At 33.0% G+C, this 22,660-nt stretch overlaps 2 protein-coding genes across 2 annotated transcripts; both read left to right on the top strand.

The window, feature by feature from the left end:
* Positions 1-2,701: 2,701 nt before the first annotated feature.
* On the top strand, positions 2,702-6,960 carry KASI (3-ketoacyl-acyl carrier protein synthase I). The gene is made up of 7 exons (XM_078963690.1): positions 2,702-3,340; positions 5,026-5,457; positions 5,667-5,840; positions 5,991-6,104; positions 6,255-6,356; positions 6,436-6,502; positions 6,694-6,960. The coding sequence occupies exons 1-7, from the start codon at positions 2,888-2,890 to the stop codon at positions 6,759-6,761; spliced, it is 1,410 nt and encodes a 469-aa protein (XP_078819816.1). The 5' UTR covers positions 2,702-2,887; the 3' UTR covers positions 6,762-6,960.
* A 3,078-nt stretch (positions 6,961-10,038) lies between these two features.
* MCM3 (Minichromosome maintenance (MCM2/3/5) family protein) lies at positions 10,039-15,234 on the top strand. The gene is made up of 16 exons (XM_078964446.1): positions 10,039-10,209; positions 10,284-10,390; positions 10,502-10,710; positions 11,261-11,391; positions 11,475-11,713; positions 11,924-12,160; positions 12,383-12,537; positions 12,633-12,841; positions 13,504-13,669; positions 13,748-13,941; positions 14,017-14,076; positions 14,157-14,246; positions 14,355-14,542; positions 14,653-14,721; positions 14,820-14,961; positions 15,045-15,234. Exons 1-16 carry the CDS (start codon positions 10,144-10,146, stop codon positions 15,102-15,104), a joined length of 2,322 nt encoding a protein of 773 aa, XP_078820572.1. The 5' UTR covers positions 10,039-10,143; the 3' UTR covers positions 15,105-15,234.
* Positions 15,235-22,660: the final 7,426 nt, after the last annotated feature.

The raw sequence follows: 22,660 nt of genomic DNA, 5'->3' as shown, positions 1-22,660 counted from the left end.
TTTAAGCAAACTTTACATCTAAATGTTCATAAAACTTGGTAATGACATTATTCCATGTATTTTGCACCTTTATACAATATGTAAGTAAGCATGCATAACAACTTATATATTTTTACAAGTTTACTTGTATTCTCCTTCTAAAGCTTAGAAAAATTGAAAATGAAAGGGTATGAACTCACCTTATGTGTGTCTTCTTGATGAATGAAAGGTTGTAGATGTAAAGTTTCAAGTCAAGAACACTTGAAGAACACTTTCAAGGGTTAAAGATCCTATGAATAGTAACACATTATAATGCGTGTAAATGAATTGAAACTAATATAGACGTGTGTAGAATCACTAGAAGATGAAGGAAGTAATTACCCAAAAAAATTCAAGAACAACTTGGAAGATTTTCGCCAAAGAGAATGAGAGCTTGTCTCGGAGAGAAAGATGAAAAATGATGAATATTATGGTGAATAAAAGGCCTTTTGGTCGTAATTATAAAAGAGAGGGGGAAAGAAGGTGGAAGGGGTGGTTAGGGTGAGTTATGAGGGGATAATGATTAGACTAATGATGTATTATTCTAGAGTTAGTGAAATGACATAAAGGAGGTTTGTGTTATGACGGGGGGAAGATTTTGTGACTAGTAACTTTTTGTGTATAAAATAAAGTCAACCTTTATAACTCTTGACATTTTTTATAAAAATTATATGCTTTTAATAAAATAAAAGCTTCGAGATGGGTATAAATATGAGTTAGAAGGTCTGAGATGCGAAAAATATGAGTTTGATGCAAAAATTGAGGTTAAAAACTCCGAATATGAGAAAAGGTCCAGATTCGTCAAACTCCGAAATGTGACTTCGAAGTCAGGAGAATGTTCCGAGGTTGCTGCGTCTGGGATGGGCATGTACGAGATTCAGGAGGGTCTGAGACGGGAAGGACTCCGAGACTGCTGGGTTCCGGGGGGAGAGGGTCTGAGGCCAACAGGTCCGAAATGGCAGAAAAGGGCTTCAAATCTGAATGTGAACATTATATTCCGAGGTTGGCTCTTTTTTTCTTCTGTTTCAAGTATTATTTATTCCCAAATAATATATAGTTACATTATCGAGTTTTTACGTTACTAACCCTAATTAGGGTTTATAGTTGATAATTGGCAAATCCATAGAGGTACTTTGTATTCATACTTGTAAGTTGTACATTAGGAACATTAGGAAACATTGCGTAAATCCTAAAATCCTAATACTAGTTAAGTTGACTTGTTTGACCAAATTTAACTGTTGTCATAGTATAGCTTAGGTTAAAATTTATTATTGTTATTATGAACTTATGATATATATATATATATATATATATATATATATATATCATAAAATATAATATATAAAGTGTTATTATAATATATTTTAACTACTCGCGTACGAGAAATCTGGTTTGAAGGGTCACATAAGGTTGTTGGATTCAGAAGTGCTATAATGCCAAAATGATCATCCCCTCCGGTGTTTCATATAAAAAAATTATGTTATTTTTGTGCATATAAATATGTTTTTACAAAAGAAATGTATATGTTTAATATGAAATAGATGTTTGTACATATATATATTTTTATAAATATATGTTTGCATACAAATGTATTTATCATAAAATAGGTGTTTGTATACATTTTTTTTTGTAAAATATATGTTTTTATATATATATATATTATAAAAACGGATTTGTATGTATTTATGCACTTAATAAATGCATATTCTTATGAATAGGTATATCGTATAGAAAAAAAATTTAGAAAAAAGTTTTTATATAGAAAATATAAGATTTTTTTATATGAAAATATGGTTTTTTTTTTGTATAAATATGATTTTATAAAGAAAAAACATATTTGAAACAAAATGTTGTGAAAAAAAGTTGTAAAACAACTAAAGTTATGATGAATTCATAACAAAACTCTAAAATTTGGGCAAAAAAGATAAATTTTGAAACAAATTTTTACTAAAATTTAAAATATGGACCAAAAGTGTAAACTTTAGACTAAATTTGTAATAAATTTTGAAAATTAGGCCAAAAATGTAATTTTGAAAAGTTGAATGACCCGTTGACCGGGTAAAATGGTTAAATTGAATATTATTATCGGTTTTTGGGACTTAATTGAATAATATATATATATATATATATATATATATATATATATATATATATATATATATATATATATATATATAAGGACTAAATCGATTATGAGACCAATATGTAAAGACTTTATTGCATTTTTTTCGAACATTAAAGAATAATAGGTTGGGTTTGTCTGATTTCACAAATTTTAGGTAACCGACTATCAAGGGTTTCCGGTTACAAGACATTATTTTAAACATAATCAACAAATAAAATAGTTTTATCGTACAAAAAAAAATAACATAATGGTTTTTTCGAACAGTGAACAATAATAAATTGAGTTTTTCTAGGATTTTTCGAGTATTAGAGGATAATATAATAAGTTGGCTACTTTAAATATTAACAATAACAAATCAATATAAGTAAATCAAAAAAATCAATATATATAAATCAAAAAAGAAATTAGAAAAGTGTAATCTATAGATTTCATATGTAAATAAATTAGCTAGGACAAACACAAATTACCCCACATCCACATTTGGACCAATTGTGTAATTTACTCTGGAGATGAAATGAAGTCATAGTTTGATTTGTGGATACATGTGTTGGCCAACCCATTGAAAAACAAGGATTTGGTAAGATCTACTACTAATTAGACACCAACATACACAAACCAGTTTTAGTAGAACTGATAGGTGTATGTATCCATCCATATATACCCCTTATTCAAGACAATAGACATCTATTTCAAATCGATCCAACATCACCATCTCCACAAAATCTCTTCCCTTTCTCCACAACCATGCAAGCTCAAGCTCTTCTGCAATCAACCCCACTCCGGGTCTCCCCACTTGACCCGCTTCAGAAACACTCTTTACTCACCAATGTCAAATCGCCTTCCTTCACCACACGCCGCCGCGCAGTAATTTCCGCTGTCGCCGCCGCCCCTAAACGTGAGAAGGATCCCAAGAAACGGGTTGTCATTACGGGTATGGGTTTGGTATCGGTCTTCGGGAACGATGTCGATACTTACTATGAAAAGTTGTTGGCGGGGGAGAGCGGAATCGGGTTGATAGACCGGTTCGATGCGTCCAAGTTTCCGACACGATTTGGTGGTCAGATTCGTGGGTTTAAGGCGGATGGGTATATCGACGGGAAGAATGACCGGAGGCTTGATGATTGTCTTCGCTATTGCATTGTTGCTGGTAAAAAGGCTCTTGAAGATGCTGATCTTGGTGGTGATAAACGCTCTAAGGTTTGTAGTTCTATTGAATTTCATTCGTTTTTCATGTTTGGATCTGGTTGCTATTTGGGTAATTTGAACTGCATGAGTGGAATTTAGCGGATGTGTGCTGGATTTGGGTGATGATAAGCTTGAAATTAGAAATGTGTGATGATTTAAAGTCACTCCAATTGAATGGATGCCACATTTGCGTGATGCCCAGTAAGTATAAATGGAAAATGTGAAAGATTTCATCATTTTGAAGCCTTTTCTAATCGTTATTTATCTTCATATGCATATAACTCTGTACATTTTCTGATTAAATCCCATTCAGGATCTGCTATTTAGACGTGACTTCAAACTAGTTGTTGTGATTTAAAGTTGCGATAATTAAATTTGAGTGCTTTGGTACATCGTGTTTAATTTTCTGATCATTTAGTGTAAAAAAATCTGATTTTGTGGTTGATTCATTGTGTGCTTTTGAGGGCTTTCAGCAAATTTTTACAATGTCCATAAACCTTTATACTTTTTTACAATTCAAGGTATCGATTACCCTAAAACTAAGAGGCTTACATGGGCAATAAAATGGGAAAATAAATAGGGTTCAAACTTAAATGCAAGAAATGATAAAGCACTTTCATTGATTTGTTTATTATAGAGTCCTACTTTCATTTCTACCTATTACAACATTGCACTTTGAAAAATCTACCAAATCATAGCAATGTTATCCAAGAAATGATAAGTAGGATGCTATAATATACAGATAAATGAGAGCACCTTGTTATATAAATAATAAATTTGAAGCATACTTGATACATGTGCCTTGGGTAAAAGAGTTTGTGATGCGTGTACTAAGGAGATCATGTGTAAAGTGCACTGAATTTCTCACTTTGTTGTAAAACAATGTTGAGTGCATGATGTTCATATGACCTTCAGTAATTCTATTATTTGTGTAAAAAATGCATGAGACATACGTAAAGGGAAAAAACAAGTATAAAGTTTACTTTACATCCCCAAAATTATTTTCATTCTAAGATGTACGGAATAAATTCCAACCTTTCCTTTTTCCAACACATTTAGTAAATTCTCCTATTGTCAATTTTTCATTATCAAAAAGCACTTGAGACACTTTGAGATTAATTGTACACTTTTAGATTAATTGTACACTTTGAGATTAATTGTACACTTTTAGACTGCATAACATTGTACATTCTTTGTCATGTATTGGACTGGGTCTAGGACTGAAACTGATGTCTCAATAGAACAAAAATTTTAATTTTTTGTTACGTCCAAAAAGGTGGAACAGGGACTCGCTCTCAATCTCTTATTTGTGAAAAAGACAAAAATGCCCTCCGTATCCTCATCATTATAAAAAGCCCTAGAAAGTTTGTCTTGTCCCGACAGTCTCTATAATAAATGCAGCCTAGGCTGCATTTGTTACAGGGCACATGATTGGATGGGACATGACAAGCTTTCCGGGGCTTTTTATAATGATGAGGATACGAAGGGCATTTTTGTCTTTTTCACAAACAAGAGATTGAGAGCGTGTCCTTGTCCCACCTTTTTGGATGTGACAAAAAATTAAAATTTTTGTTCCATTGACATCGGTTTCGGTCCGAGTCCTAGTCTGATGCATGCCAAACACAATACAATCTGTCCTGTCATATGTAACAATAAAGTATTTCTTGATTCATTAATCGATATCTTTTTTTTTGCAGATCGATAAAGAACGTGCCGGTGTGCTTGTGGGAACAGGAATGGGAGGTCTCACAGTGTTTTCCGATGGGGTGAAGTCTCTGATAGAGAAAGGTCATAGAAAAATCACGCCTTTTTTCATTCCATATGCAATAACAAACATGGGGTCCGCATTGTTAGCTATTGATTTAGGGTTTATGGGGCCCAACTATTCAATTTCAACCGCTTGTGCTACCTCCAACTACTGCTTCCATGCTGCGGCAAATCACATCCGGCGAGGGGAGGCGGACATGATGATTGCTGGCGGCACCGAGGCGGCAATTATTCCGATTGGATTAGGAGGTTTTGTGGCGTGTAGGGCTTTGTCTCAAAGAAATGATGATCCTCAAACTGCTTCAAGGCCATGGGATCAAGATAGAGACGGGTTTGTGATGGGAGAAGGTGCTGGTGTTTTGGTAAGTTTGGTACCTGTTTTTATGATACGGGTCAAAACGGGTCGGGTCGACTTTTCGTTGTTTTCTTTTGTCCCTCCGATTTTACGAGTGGGTCTGTCAGTGTTAGATTCAGACTGTTTGATACCACACTTAGAAGACTGTGTTACTCAATTAGGCCTTGACTCAATCAATCAAACAATAGTTAATAAGCATAATTTTTTTTTTTGAAGGTGATGGAGAGTTTGGAACATGCAATGAAAAGAGATGCACCAATACTTGCAGAATATTTGGGAGGAGCAATAAATTGTGATGCTTATCATATGACTGATCCACGTTCAGATGGACTTGGTGTTTCTTCTTGTATTCAAAGCAGTTTGATGGATGCTGGTGTGTCTGCAGAAGAGGTAATTAAAATTTTTTTTTAAAATTTTTTAATTTGATTGGTTTATAGGTTATATGCGTATTTATGCAACAATGTCATTCATCAAAATACAAAACATTTTATATACTGTATAATTGTATATATTTTTTTATATACTTGTTTGTAATTACAGGTAAACTACATCAATGCACATGCAACATCAACATTAGTTGGTGATCTTGCTGAGGTAAATGCTGTAAAAAAGGTATTCAAGAAGACTGAAGGCATCAAAATGAATGCAACCAAGGTAAACCCCAAATCCCAAATCTTTTTCCATTAATTGTTGTCTTAATAAATAAATAAATGTTGCTTATAATTATTCAAAAAAAAAGTACAAAACATTTTGAGAAATGAAAGCAAAAAAAAAAAAAAATCTTAATTGGTTTATGTTTCACAGTCTATGATAGGACACTGCTTAGGTGCAGCTGGTGGTCTTGAAGCCATTGCTACAGTCAAAGCCATTCAGACAGGATGGCTCCATCCTTCCATAAACCAATTTGTATGTTCTTCATTTTTTTAAAAAAATTTTAAAAAATAATTTTACAATAATTTTTTAATCTTGTGTTTTTGTAACGTAGAACCCGGAGCCCGCAGTCGAATTTGACACTGTTGCAAACATAAAACAGCAACATGAAATCAACGTTGGTGAGTTTGAATTTTTTTTCATTTTGGAATCTTGTATTCTTGTGGGCCCCATTTGTCAGACTTACTGAGATTGATGTCAATAAGACAAGAATTGCAATTTTTTTTGTCTTTACTCAAAAAGGTGCAAAAGACTGTGTGGTATTGTTGTATATGATTGACTGATTGATTAAAATGTTTTTGTAAATGTGCAGCGATTTCGAATTCGTTTGGTTTTGGTGGACACAATTCTGTTGTAGCGTTCTCTGCTTTCAAGCCTTGATATTGATTGGTGGAAAAAGTTAGGGTTTATAAAGAGAGACTTGTTGTTTTAATGTTTGTTTGGCGATTTTAGTCATGTTACTTAGAGGTGAGTCGTGATTGAGTAAGTACATTTTGAAATTTAGAGGCACTAGCATTTTGCATTGCGTTCATGAATATGTATCTTTTGTATTATTTGGTAAATTACATCTCTCTCTCTCTCTCTCTCTCTCTCACACACACACACACACACACACACTTGTCTTTGTTGAATTTTTGATGACAATTCTTATTTAAAAGGTTTATACTATAAAATTATAATTTTCAGTATTTACAAGTAATTCAAGTATTGAATGCTATTGAAAAAAAAAATATTTTCATAATAATAATAATATCATTTTAAGAGAAACAATTGGGTTGATATATGTTTGAATATGTTTTCTATGACTTTTGATCACTGTTATCTACTTTCGGCTCATATTATTCTGCTAGTGCGAATATTTATGAATTTATTTTTCCTCGAACAATCAATTTTTTTTTTCTTTCAAACGAGAATTGATTACGAGACCTTCAGGATTAACGAGAGTGAATATTTTTTAAATACAAGTCAAACTAGCATTTTGTTGATGTTTATATATTGTTTCAACAGTTCCTTTTCGTATTAAAATATGAATCATTTTTAGTTTTTTTATACATAATGTAACCAATTTGATATGCATAATTTGGTAAGGGTGGCGAACTGAGTGACTTGAGTTAGGGTTGTTTTGATAAAACCGAATTGTTTAATTGGACAATCTGGATCAGACTATTTGGTTCGGATATTTGGATTTTTGGATTGGTTTTAGTAAAAACGAGTTATTATTTTGGATTGGTTGTGGTTTATAAAATAAAAACCGAATAACAATTTATTATTTTGTTCTTTTTAATAAATATCTTTAATAATTTACAGATTTACTAAATTATTCTTTTAGCATATTAAAAATTTTCATCTTCTAATACTTTAATATGTACTAAAAAAACGTGTCTATAAAGTAGTACACTAAAATATATTTTAATTCACAACTAACCAAACAATCTTTTAGTTTGTATTATAGAGTAAGTTAATGGTAAAGTTATATGTTCATTAATATGCCTTCATTTTTGAAAATCGAATTGTAAAAAAACGATCGGATCAATTTGAATTTACTTTAGAGAATTTGGATCCATAATTTGAAACCGAAATTAATTTAGATTAACTTGATCAGATCAAATTAAATCGATCCATCCAAACGAACACCCCTGATTTGAGTAAAAGATCAAACAAGGTTGGCGTTAAGATGGATAACTTTTAATATGGATCAAAGCGGCTTTATTGACCCACAAATCGTGTGTTCTTTCATTTTTTTATTTTATTTTATAATACTAAATCTATTTTCTTTTATAAAACAATTCAGATTGCTGTAAAAAGTAGAGATGTAAGTGAGTTTAACTACTCGTTAACTACTCAGGATTAAATTGTTAAAAGTTCGATTCGAGATCAAATTAAACGAGCCCGAACCAAGTTCGAGCCTAAATATGAGGCTCGTTTATTAAATGAGCTCGAGCCGAGCTTCAGTCAGTAAGCTCGCGATCCTAAACGAACCTATATATAATATACATTATTATTATTTTTATATATTAAAAAAAATATATTTAAGAAATTAAGGATTTAGGGTATTAGTAACAAGCTTCTTAACGAGTTTGAACCGAGCTTAAGTTTTATTTAAGCTCATTAGACAATAAACGAGCTAATCTTGAGCTCGAGCCAAACCTGTAGAATTCTTCACAAGCTCGAAGCCGATATTCATAGAGTAAAGCTCAAATCGAGCTTGAGCCCCTCATAACTTAACTAAGCCCGAGCCGAACCTGACCAAACTCGGCTTCGGCTCGGCTCGTTTAGATCCCTAGTAAAAAGTAAAAAAAAAATGACATTAACTTACCATATATATTATTATGTACAAAATTTCTAAAAATAATTTATGATTTTGGGTATCATTTGGTATGTAGTAAATGAAGAGAAAATAAAATGGAACATCAAAGGCTGAATGACATGTCACGAGAAATAAAGCATTGCTTACAAAATACGATTCTTTCCGAGTGTTTTGTCTTTTATATATATATATATATATATATATATATATATATATATATATATATATATATATATATATATATATATATATATATATATATATATATATAATAGGTGTTAGATCCATATATTACACGAGTTAATTAAAAAATTAAATATAATTATCCAAATATTTATAAACTTTGAATTTATAAGAAAATAAGAAAAATAATGAATGATTAAAATTGATTTTTTTTTATCTTTTAAATTTAAATAAATAAACAAAACTAAACTAATCAACTTTAATTTGAAAATTTTGAAATAAGAAGGTAAGTCCATTAATGAAACTGATATTCATTTATTACTACATTTAATGTAATTATTACATTAAAGTATTATATAAATTTTATTAAATAAAAAACCTATAAAATGACATATGAAAAAAAAAAATTCAAAATAATTACAAAATGACATTTTGCAAATTGAATGAGAATATGACATGTGATAAAAAAAAACCCCTTCATTTATTAGAGTAAATACTATAGTATAGTTATATTTTAAAACCAAAGAGTTTCTAGCCCAGCGGTATCCGATGTTGCCATCCCTCATTGAGGTTGAATGTTCAAATCCCGTCGTGAACATAAGTGTATTTAATGAGTAGTTTAGAAGCAAGTTAGGATTTTCATTTGAATATATATATATATATATATATATATATATATATATATATATATATAGGTCAATAAACAATTTATCTTTATTTATTCATCAATTATTTATATAAAATGATATTCATTTTATTTATTTATCAATTTTATTTTATTTAGTTTTTATTTCATAATAATAATTAAATGTTTGAATAATTTTTTATTTATTCAAACTAACCAAATATGACAATCAAATATAATGATTCATTCTATTTTTAATAATTTCATTCTATAGATGTTAAAAGTAAAATTGGCAAAAGGACCAAATCTGAAATAGAGAAAAATGAATGGATTGCATGTAAGTAATAGGGACTAAATTTGAAGTATGACCAAAGTATAGGGACCAATTGGACCATTAGTGTAACTTAATTTGGGTTTTGGCCTGGGCTTTTATCCGGTTTACAATTACATTTCTAATCTTTATTGGGCCGTGCGTCTATTACATTTACGCGGGACTATCATCATTTTCCCGCCAGAATACTTCACTAACACTTCTGCTCTTCCCGCCTAAACAACACATCACATTTAGGGCAAAGTTTCACCTCTCTTCTTCTCTGCATCTCTTCGTGGTTCTCCTATCATCCTTTCTCTCTAAGCGAGCAAGCGAAATGGACATCAGCGAAGAACAAAGGGCTTCCAACAAAAAAGCTTTCAGCGAATTGTTCGACACAAACGTAATATACTTTCTCTTGTTTTTGTCGATGTATCTGTTGCGAGTGTTTATTTACAATTGGGTTGTTGTTAACAGGATAGTTTAGATGAAGATATCAGGAACATGATCCAGAACAAGCGCCATCGTTTGATATTTCAGCTTTCTCACCTCTTTCAACGTGGAGCTGAGGATTTGGCTCGAAGGTATAAATCATTACATGAATATACAGATTAAATTGAAACGATAGTACATTGTATACAGCTTTACTCTTTTATGAATCTTAAAGTGATCTATGGATTTGTGTTATAAATTAGGCTGCTTCATACCCCTAGCGAATACATCCAGTCGTTGTCGGATTTCATAACTGAACGAACACGGAGCATTGATCCGAAGTTTCTGAAGGAAGGTGAGCAAGTATTGGTTGGATTTGATGGACCATTTGTTTCGAGGAAGGTTACGCCCAGAGATCTGCTTTCTGAGTTCATTGGTTCAATGGTTAAAGTCGAGGGGATTATTACCAAATGTAAGTTTTCAATGATCTGCTTTTCATGATTTCATGCTTCTATTGGTATGATTCGATATTCATGATGAGCTCCATAGCATATTAGTTGGTATCAAATCATTACCACCTATCCCCCAAAATTCTACATTTTAGGCCAGTTAGGTTAACCTAAAACATCCGTACCATATTATTGACTATCAATGCACACCTTTCAGTGGTTTTCGAGTCATTAAAAATCGACAATTGGTTTAACAAATTAGTTAGAATTAGGAGTCAACTTTTTTTGGGGCACAAACAGAGTAGTTAAAAAAAGCTGCAATTTCAAACATTAACATTTTTCTGTCACCACGAAGCCCAAATCTGCTATTGAGCCAGTTACTATGGCTGTTATCTTTGTTTTGGTAGAAGTAGAGTCAGCTATTATGACTTGTAGCATATGAACATGGTTTCTGCTGATGATAAAACATTACATAATGACACTCTTTTTTGGTTTAGGATTCTTCAAATACTCCATGCTCTTTGTGAGTTAGGACTATGAATGAACATCTGATTTACCATTTTCTTTTTCTAGGTTCTCTTGTAAGGCCAAAAGTTGTTAAAAGTGTTCATTATTGCCCTTCAACTACTCAATTCACATCCCGTGAGTATCGAGACATTACTTCCACCATGGGTTTGCCAACTGGCTCTGTATATCCAACAAGGGTAAATCCAAATCCTCTGTAATATCTCACATTTCACATACTATATAACAGAATCCAAGTTTCTAATTTATATTATTTTTGCAGGATGATAATGGCAATCTGTTAGTAACTGAATATGGGCTATGCAGTTACAAAGATCATCAAACATTATCTATGCAAGAGGTGCCTGAAAATTCTGCCCCTGGTCAACTACCAAGAACAGTTGATGTCATTGCAGAAGATGACCTTGTGGATTCATGCAAACCTGGAGATCGTGTGGCAATTGTTGGAATATACAAAGCTATTCCAGGAAAAAGCCAGGGTAGTGTCAATGGTGTTTTCAGGTTAAATTACAAAAAAGCCCTTCAAAGTATTAATCTTTATGTTGTTGTTTATAAACTAATTGAACAGATTTGGTACCATTTATCTATCTTGTTATTGATAAAATTAAATCTTTCTATCTTTTTCCTCTTTCTGTGATGGAAAATTACAAAAATACCCTTGAAAAATGTTCTTTTTGAAGGGCTAACTGGGAATCTTGATTTGATATGTAGGACTGTGCTTATAGCAAACAATGTTTCTCTGCTGAACAAAGAGGCAAATGCTCCAGTGTATAGCTCAGATGACATAAAAAAAATTAAGCAGATAGCTGAGAGGGATGATACATTTGAACTGCTTTCAAGATCACTTGCACCTTCGATCTATGGGCATGCATGGATAAAGAAAGCAGTTATTTTACTGATGCTTAGTGGAACAGAAAAGAATCTCAAGAATGGGACTCATTTAAGAGGGTGAGTTGTCAATTACCTTTTGTGGTCTTTATGCTCCATTTTCTTTAAGGAATGGAATTGTTCATTTCATTTCATTTCCTTCTTTCTGATGGAATGGAATGGACTATTCTTGAAAGAATGTGATTCCATCCATTTTGTCAACTTTCATATCAAAATGGAATGGAAAGAAAAGATTATAAAATAATCAAATTTACTTAAACCTTTTTTTTATGTGATTTACAGTGACATTAACATGATGATGGTTGGTGATCCTTCTGTTGCCAAGTCACAGCTTCTGAGAGCTATTATGAACATTGCTCCTCTAGCAATATCAACCACAGGTCGTGGTTCTTCTGGGGTTGGATTGACTGCAGCAGTTACTTCTGATCAAGAAACTGGTAACATATTCTTGATTAAACCAAAATACACAAAAAAACATCAGCTTTTTTAATTTTTTTTTTACTAAATCCTTATGTTGTTTTGAATTTTATAGGAGAAAGAAGGCTGGAAGCTGGTGCGATGGTTCTTGCAGACAGAGGTGTGATCTGTATTGATGAGTTTGACAAGATGAACGATCAAGATCGTGTAGCAATACATGAAGTTATGGAACAGCAAACTGTAACTATTGCAAAAGCTGGAATTCATGCATCTTTGAATGCTCGATGCAGTGTGGTAGCAGCTGCCAATCCCATCTATGGAACAGTAAGTACTAAGTACACTTCTTGATGAGGGCATTTTTGTCTTTTTTACAAATACCTTTTTGGGTGAGAGTGAGACAAAAAAAATCTGAATTTTGTTAGGGTGTCCACTAAGTACACATTATGACTAGGGCATATTTTTTTTTTTTTTTTGCAAATACATTTATGGGTGGGATGAAAAATCCAATTTTTAGACCATTGACAAGGGGATTTTTGTCTTTCTCACAAATACCTTTTTGGGTCTGATAAACAAGTCCATTTTTTGTTTCGTTGATAGTTAGGGTCTCAGTTAAGTACACATTATGACAAGGGTATTTTTGTCTTTTTCACAAATACCAACAAAAAATCCAGTTTTTAGACCATTGACAATTGGGTTCTGAGTAAAGTACACTTCATAACAAGGGTAGTTTTGTTATTTTCACAAATACCTTTCTGGATCGGATAAAAAATCCAATTTTTGTTTCATTGATGGTTAGGGTTTCAATTAAGTACGCATTATGACAAGGGCATTTGTCTTTTTCACAAATACTTTTCTGGTTGGGGTAAAAAATCCAATTTTTATACCATTGACAAATGGGTTCTGAGTAAAGTACACTTCACAACAAGGGCATTTTTGTCTTTTCTCACAAATACCTTACTGTGTTAATTAATCTTGATTGATTGCAGTATGACCGGTCAATTACTCCAACAAAGAATATCGGACTTCCTGATTCCTTGTTGTCACGTTTTGATTTGCTGTTTATTGTGTTGGATCAAATGGATCCTGTTATTGATAGACGCATTTCTGATCATGTCTTGCGTATGCATCGTTTTCGATCTGCCATTGATGGAGGTAACAATAAGAATAATACAATAGGTTTGTTATAAAATTTTACATTTTGTTAAAAATTGATCAAACATGGTTGTTTAGGTGATGATGTGGCGTCAATGTATGGAAGAGAGGATGAAGTCGAGGTGGATGGTTCTATCTTTGTGGAGTACAACAGGATGCTACATGGGAAAACAAAAGGAAAGAAACTTAAAGATGAAGCTTTGAAGATCAAATTTCTCAAGAAGTACATTCATTATGCAAAACACAGGATTCAGCCAGATCTTACTGATGAGGTATTTTTAAATTTTTTCTTTTTAAAGTTATAATGCTTATGCTTGTGTTAATGATGGAGACATTTTCATGTTTAGGCATCTGAGCAAATTGCAACTGCATATGCTGAACTCAGAAACAGCAATGGCAATAGCAGGGTAAGTATTAACTATTAACACTCATCTACCTAATATGTTTAATTATCCATATTGATTTTTGATTTTTATTTTTTTTATAGACTGGAGGAACCCTTCCGATAACTGCCAGAACCCTAGAGACAATAATTCGTCTCTCTACAGCACATGCCAAACTTAAATTAAGCAAACAGGTATGTGTATTGAACATTCTAAACCCTAAACCCTCATCTCAAATGGATTAGGGTTTACCTTTTGTTTTATGTTTTTAAATGATGGATCGTTTTATTTTAATGGTTTAGATTCTGAAATCCGACGTGGATGCTGCATTGAAAGTTCTCAACTTTGCTATTTATCATCAAGAGTTGACTGACATGGAAGAGCGTAGGCAACATGAAGAAAATCAAAAAGCTGACAATGATGGAGATAACAATAATTACAATGGAAGTGTCAGAAGAAAAAGAAAGCCAGATGCTACTACTCAAACAGGGTAAGCGGATAATCTTATAATTTTATAAACACTTTTTTTTTTTTTTTTTCCTTATCTGATAAATATTATAGAAATTAAAAATCCTTGTGTGTGTGTGTGTTTTTTTTCAGGACTGAAACTGAACCAATGGATGTCGATGAACCTCCAGTGGGACAAGAACAAACTACCTCAGCTGAGAGGTGTGTAGTTTTCTTTTTTCTTTTATTTTTGGAAATTAAAACTTATTATTTTATCAAAAGGTCAATACTGTAATTTCCTTAACATTTTGTGATTGTAGGATTGCTGCATTTAGGTCTGCATTTGAGCAGCATCGACATGAAAAGCGGTTTGAGCAAATAACAGTAACAGAAATTGAGCAGGTGGTTAACATTCGGGCGGCTGTACCTTACTCAAGGGCAGAGATAATCTCCCTTTTAGAGGTATACTTTTTAATTTATTAATTTATTATTATTGGTTTTTGTGAAATGTTAAAAATCTAAAAATGGGAGTTACTTTGATGCAGAGTTGGCGGGATGAAGGGAGTGTAATGATAGTTGAAGATGTTGTTTATCCAACATATTGAAGTGAGAGAATTATGTTTGTTTTTGTTATGGTATTTAATTACTGAGTGTTTTATTATCAACACAAGTGTTGTGTAACTTTAAGACACCTCATGTGAAGTTAACATCTAGTTTAAGTTACTTTTTCAGATACTTCTTATGCATTATTTTCCCCTTTAAAGTTGGTTATGGTATTCTCTTTTGAGAACAAATGAATCACAGATAATTTAACATACCAATGCTTCTAAAAAAAAATTCCTTGTATAGGGAAGTTTTACAATAAGTCACTACTTGAAGACTATAAAAAAGAGTAGAATAAAACTAGTATCATACTAATGATTTGCTATTAACAAGACAAATGCAAAGTATTTGTGTTTTCAGATGATTTTGTTGAAAAATAGGTGAAAAAATGTTTCACAAGTGATGACAAATGATGTTACAAGTTATAAGGTTTTTGGTGAGAATTGAGATGGTGAAAGAATGGAAGATGCTTCTTTGAACACTTTGTGCTGTTGCATTTATTTGATGTTTAAGCACTTTGATTTTGTTTTTGAAGAACATAAGGTGACTTTAACAAAGAAAAGAAAGATACCAAACTTCATTTATGAGAGACAACAATTGTTTCCTATGTTGAAAGAGTTTACTATGGGGAAGGAACCCATAAGCTATGGCCACTTAAATTTACCACTGCCCATTTTACACTTGGTTGTCTGGAGAAGCAAATAGGTGCATTGATCTTAATATCCATGTCTGAAAGTTGACTGACTTGTAACTTTGCAAGATTTATAATACAGAAAAATGTTGGGGCTATAAATATAGGCATTTTGAGATTTTGGGCATGAGTTTTTATGTGTCTCAAGGCCGGAATTCTATAATATCCTAAAATGCATCTTTTGTAACAACGGAATTTTGGGGATAAATTAAAGTTTATTAACTTAAATAATTATAATTAATTTAAAGTAATTATTTGATTTACCCTTATTTACACATTTAATTTATGCCATTATCTTAATATATTAAGCATAAATGTTATATTAAAGATAAAATATACTTAATATGCTTTGAATTGGATGGATACAGAAAAATTCGTAGCTGATGAGCAAAAGGAAAAGATTGGGACAAGAATGAACTTGATTATATAGATAAAGATCAAAACTTGCCAAAAATCAAGAATACGCGACACGGTTATTTTTATGCCACTACCAAGCCTCAAAAGTCGAGTGCAGCGCCGAAACATCGCAAACCACGACGAGATGATGATGAATTTCAAAAGTCTATAAATAGATGCCCTTTTTCATTCCAAATGATTATGCAATTAGACACCAACTTGGGAGACAAGTTGTAGTGTTGTACTATGAAAAATCAAAGTTCAGAAGAGTTTTGAAGTTGAGGAACAAAACTGGAGTATCATTTTGAATATCCAAGTGTGGAATCATCGACTAATCATTCAGTTTGCTTTAGTATAATGTTGTAACACTCCGACTTGCAGGTATAAATTTTAAAGCTTTATATTAATATTTATGGACCTACTCGACAATGTGGTTGCCCCAACTCGTCGTGTAGAGGCGAGCCGACCTGTGTGATTTAATGAGCCTACTCGACGAATTGGGGGACACCAACTCGACGAGTAGAGGCTGTGCATGGAAACCCTAATTTTTAGGGTTTGCACCCTATTTAAAGAGCTTATGGGCCGTTTCTAGCCTCCCTTATCGTCATTATAGCCAGAGGAAACCCTAGATCGAGTCCTAAACCCCCGTTGTGTGTGTTGAGAGCTTGAAAGGTGTTATTTGTTGATTTTGGAAGGGAAACCTAAAGAGTGAGGAGCTTGGATCGAAAAGGAGGAAGTGGATTTGTCATCTACTTTGTTTTGGCAACCAATATGAGGTATAAAGCTAATACCTTGACCCTTTCATGCTTAGATCTTCTTCTATGGACATTTATGGTTATTTTTAGGGTTTAATGGAGCCACTCTTGGGTTTGAGCTTGTCACAAGGACATGGCCTCAGATCTGGATTCCTCTAGGCCCCAAATTCATAAAGTTATCAACTTTATCTTGTATTGGCCCTTCTCCATGCCCTAAACGTCATCCTTGTCACACCCCAAAACCAAGAATGGCGGAAACGTTCTGGGGCGGAGGACGTCATGTAAAGTATCACAACAATGTAAAGTAGTAAACAAGCAACAACATCATCCATTGCATTAATAGTATAACTTTAATTACAAGCGTGTTCTTTCATAGTATAAACCAACGTAATGAATAATCAAAATAAAATACGAGTCTTGACTGCTCCGTCTTCACAAAACTTGGTCGTCGTACATGTCTATTTGTGACCTAGGAATACAAGTTATTTTGAAAGCGAGTATCAACAATAAAGCTGGTGAAGTCATAAGTATTAATGTGTCTTTGATTTGTAAAACTGTAAAGGAAGACTTGTAAATGTTTGAAGAAAAGTTTGTACCTATGAACATGTTTGTAAGTAATTGTAAGCGTTTGACAACCCTAGAAAATCCCATATTTCTTACTAGTATAAAAAGTAGTCTTCTACCAAGACCAAACTGTTTTGAAAGTAGCCTTCTACCAAGACCCAACTATTTTGAAAGTAGCCTTCTACCAAGACCCGACTGTTTTGAAAGTAAGCATCACTGTAAATGTGATGATTTTTCCCTGTATAACTATTATTATAAAACTATAGTCTACCTCATCGTTTTTGTGTATGCGTCACAATATAAAGGTAATAAGGAAAATAGTCTATCTATATCAAATATATCCTACCTCGTCGTTCATGTGAATGTGTCACAAAGTAAAGGTAAGACGGAAAAATAATAAAATAACTAAAATTTTATCCTTTTGTACTAGGATATTCACCGCGTGGAAACTCTCCGAACAGTACAACCGTTGACACCCGTCGATGAGCATTTTTCCTACTGTAGCTAACAGCCTTGGGTGTGGAATGGTAAGTCCCGAAACGTATGTAATATATTCTATGTAATAGTATCTATTTAAACTTATCAATGTAAACGTATTTATGTAAACGTATCTATGTAAATGTATCTATGTAAACGTATTCATGTAAACGTATCTATGTAAATGTATTTATGTAAACGTATCTATGTAAACGTATCTATGTAATTGTATGTAATAGTATCTCTTCATATAGTATGTAAAGTATTAGTATAGACTCATGAATGAACTTACTCTTGTGCGATTCCTTGTACTTGGAATAGTAAGTAGTATCTCCTAATTATACCTATTATAGTTACTAGTAATGTATGTGTATAACCGAAGTATGCCTTTGCTACCCAAAGGTACTGAGCTGACTAATGGAACTTTTATGTCTATATATGTATACATGATATATAACTAATATTTAGACGACATTCGGACGAATAATTGATACCCTAAGGCCACATCCAAACGAGGAAAAGGAAATAAAGTGAGCTAGCCGTCCTAAGTCCTTTAAACACTACTTATATAATTATATACATATATGGGCATGCATTTGACAATATAAAAGTATAAAAGAAGTTTCGTAAAACCTTTGAAAAGTTTAATAACTAAGAAATGATGACATGATGTCAGTTTATAAAACGATTTGAAAACAATTTGTTTGATAAGAACAATTTTAAGCATAAGAAAACCTTTGTTTGAAACACAATTGCAACAGAGTTTGAAAGGAAACATACAGTATGTAAGACAGTTTGATAAAGAGTTTTAACATGTAGAAACGTTTGAGAAAGTCATTTGAAGTAATCTGTTTGGTAAAACAGCTAAAAGTGTAGTAAATCCATTTGAATGCTAGTTATTAATCACATGTGATTGATGTACTAACTAGCATGATTCAACTTGTATCCCCCATAAAAGCATTTATAAACATTTAAAGGTTAATTAAGGGGTATGAACTCACCTGTAGTGAGTGGTTTGTTCGAAAGTGTTGGACAAGGTGCTAGGTGTCAAGTGAAGACTTGAACACACACAATGATCCTAGTTAACATATAATAGAAACATATATGTATCTAATTAGACACTTAACAACTAATTAATCAAGTTAAGACACCCTAGGACATGGAAGCACTTTGAATCAAGTGCTATAGGTACCAAAGGGTTGCATCTAAGGGTTGTATGGCATGACATTGAAGTTTATGGCCCAAGGACCACTCCTTATGGAGTTTACGGACCATGACCATTTCCCCATGAGTTTATGGCTGTAAACTCATGTTACTAAGTTCCAAATTGTGTTTTGAGGTCTTACAAGTCACGATTGAGCATCCGATGATCAAGTCCAAGCCTTAGGAAAGCATTAGGGGCACACTAACACTACCTTGTAGAGTTCACGGCCTAAGGACCACTTCCTTAGGTGTTCACGACCGTAAACTCTTATGGGAACTTGTTTTGATTGTTTTTAAGGTCTTAAACACATCTAGGAAGGATCAAGGTTGGCATCCAAGGCTTAGGAAGGAACTAGGGTCCATTTAGCCACCTTAAGAGGGGTTTACGGCCCAAGAACATCCTTGGACGTAAACTCCTTTGTTCTTATGATTCTTGATGATTTTCAAGTGTTATTAAGATCATACTAAGCACACAAGAAGCTAGGGCAAGTGTACTTACAAGATAGAAGCTCGATTGGGTGTTTAAGGTCCAAGAACACTAGTGTGTGTTCTTGGTGTTTTGAAGAACACTTGAAGATCTAGTTGAAAAGCAATAATGAATGGATGAAATGATGTATAAACACTAGGTGATAGGGTATAACAACAAATCAAGTCGAGAAACATTTACGTTTTCAGAAGATCGGGCGAAAAACGGGATGATAGTTGAGAGAGAACGGGGAGTAAACTTGAGGATGGAAGTGAGAAATGAGGAGTTTGGGGAGTAAACTCATGCCTAAGGCATGAGTTCACGGCCACACAAGAGTTTACAGCCCAAACTCTAAAAGTTTGGCCGTGAACTCTTTATTAGGGTGCATTGGGTGGGTTTGCTATTTCAAGACCCGAGACGACACTTCCTTTCCTTCGTTCGTTAGAAGAATAAATAATTATAACACTCAAACAGACTTTTAAATTGGCTAACAATTATAAAAATGTAATTGAATTTTAATTGAAGTGATTGACTTTAGAGTTTGTACGAATGAAAATTCTGGGTTGTCACAATCCTAGACTTGGTTTTGGTGTTTTAAGCCTTTTAAGACCTTGCATGCACGTAAATTTAACAACTTTACATGATAAATTCACCTTAGAAAGCTAGATCTAAAATTTGGAGCTTTGGGGTAGCTTAAAAACATCTGAATGAGAAATGGACCGAAGGGACTCGACGAGTTGCATGGTTAACTCGACGAGTCGGATGATGATTGCCGTTGTTGGTTTCTGCATGGACTTGGCGAGTCAATGAGATGAATCGACGAGTTAGTTAGGGTTTTCCTGACATTATGGACACCACATGGACTCGACGAGTTGATTGGGGAATTCGTGACTTTCTAAGTTTTGAAGGAACTTGGCGAGTCTGAAGGCTGCACTCGACGAGTTGGGTTAACATGGACTGTTGACCTTGACCGTTGACTTTGACTTTGACCAAGAATTGACCAGTTTGACTTCTGGGGGTATTTTAGTAATTTGGAAATTTATGGAAGTGGATCATTGGTGGATGTAGGTGATCGAGTTTGGAGCTGTATTTGGGGAGTTTGACATTATCATCCTGAGCTACTTGTGAGGTGACTTCTTCTCACTATATCAACAGGGTTTAAGGCACCAATTCCGACCCTTTTTGGATTGATATTCGGGTTTACTGCATGATGATATGCTTACTGACCTGTTAGGTCGGTATCCTAGTTATAGGATAATACTATTTTAGTGATCTGTTAGATTTGTATGACTACCTGTACATGCTAGCTCGCGTATGATATTTATGTGCACATGATTGTTTGATTGGGGGTTGGGTTGAGGTGGTCATGCTTTGTGCTTGCGCCAACATAGCCTGGGCGGACGGGATAGACTGCATACCCGGTTAGGGCGTAAGAGGCGGTCCAGACGTGCTATTGGCTTAGAGAACGGTCCATATAGACTGATGGCCCTGCGAGGCGGTCCAGGCCGATGGCTCATTATACATGCTGTTTGTTTATATGATCCATTTATGGTTTATATGGCGTTGGTATTTTGGGGGAAACTCACTAAGCTTTGAACTTACAGTTGATTGATTTTGTTTCAGGTACTTATGATGATCGCAGGAAGGTGAAGGCGTGATCGTGTACCTCCTTATATTTTTATGATTTGATTCTGGGATACTCTGACATTAAACCATTTTGAAAACAAATTTGTAATAATTATTGGTTTTAAATGTTTTAAAAAGTTTTAAATTGGCCTGATTTTATGGGTGTTACAAATGTTTAGTAATACCTTTATGATGGTGTGTGTGTGTTTTTTTTCCAGCAATGATTATGATCTAATACCGTTTGCTTCCGCTTAGATGTAGATGCACCTTTAATACTATGTTTGACTTCTTAGTTTTTGATTTATAAAATTTCATTATTTATTATGCTTGTTTGATCGTAAACCTCTCTCTCTCTCTCTCTCTCTCTATATATATATATATATATATATATATATATATATATATATATATATATATATATATATATATATATAATTAAAGTTCCGATTTTTATTGCCTACAATTGAGTTATATATAGTCTAGATGACCAATCTAATTATATTAACTTGTATATTATTTAGTTTATAACAATAAACTGTTAGGATTAGAGATGGACCAAATCCAATGGCTAGGTAATATAATCATGAACTTTAATGTACGAGATAACATTAGATGACCATTTTATGCTTAGATTGATTTTCACGATCATTAAGATTAATCACTAGATCAAGTCTTTCATAATTTGAACATTTAACTAATTATTTAGTTAACTAATTGGATGATCATTGTGTTAGTTGTTTTATAATTAATAGTATTAGTTAATCGGATCAAGATAACTTAATTATTATAAAAATCGGTAATTAACAATATAAATCCATTTTCTAATAAATCAACTGTATAAAAAACATTTCAAGATCTAAGTTGAAGTACTTTAAAATTACATACATACATACATGCTTCAATTATGATTTATTTACGGTACAACCTTTCAAAACCCAATGCAAAATTATTTAAAGGATGCATCTTAAGACTACGTTTAAAAGGTATATCCACAACCGACTGTAGGGTGATAACTATATAACACAAAACTTATAAAGATAAGACACAACCAAGTGATTCACAATGATTTATTCACACCCAACTTTGACACATGTAGGGCTGTAAACGAACCAAACGAACACGAACAATAGCTTGTTCATGTTCATTCGTTTAAGTTAGCCGAACAAACAAACAAACACGAACTGATAAACGAACAAAATTTTCTTGTTTATGTTTGTTCGTTTAACAAATTACATTGTTCATGTTCGTTTGTTTATAATGTTCGTGAACATACTAAACGAACAAAAATAAACAAACACAATTGAATATATATGAACATAAACAGACACACAAAAAAAAAAGTGAACATAAACAAATATAAATAAAATTAAACGAATGAAC

The sequence above is a fragment of the Lactuca saligna genome, chromosome 7 (assembly GCF_052625555.1).
Source record: "Lactuca saligna cultivar CGN05327 chromosome 7, ASM5262555v1, whole genome shotgun sequence".
NCBI classification, from domain to species: Eukaryota; Viridiplantae; Streptophyta; class Magnoliopsida; order Asterales; family Asteraceae; genus Lactuca; species Lactuca saligna.
This window is presented reverse-complemented; position numbering and strand designations above follow the sequence as displayed.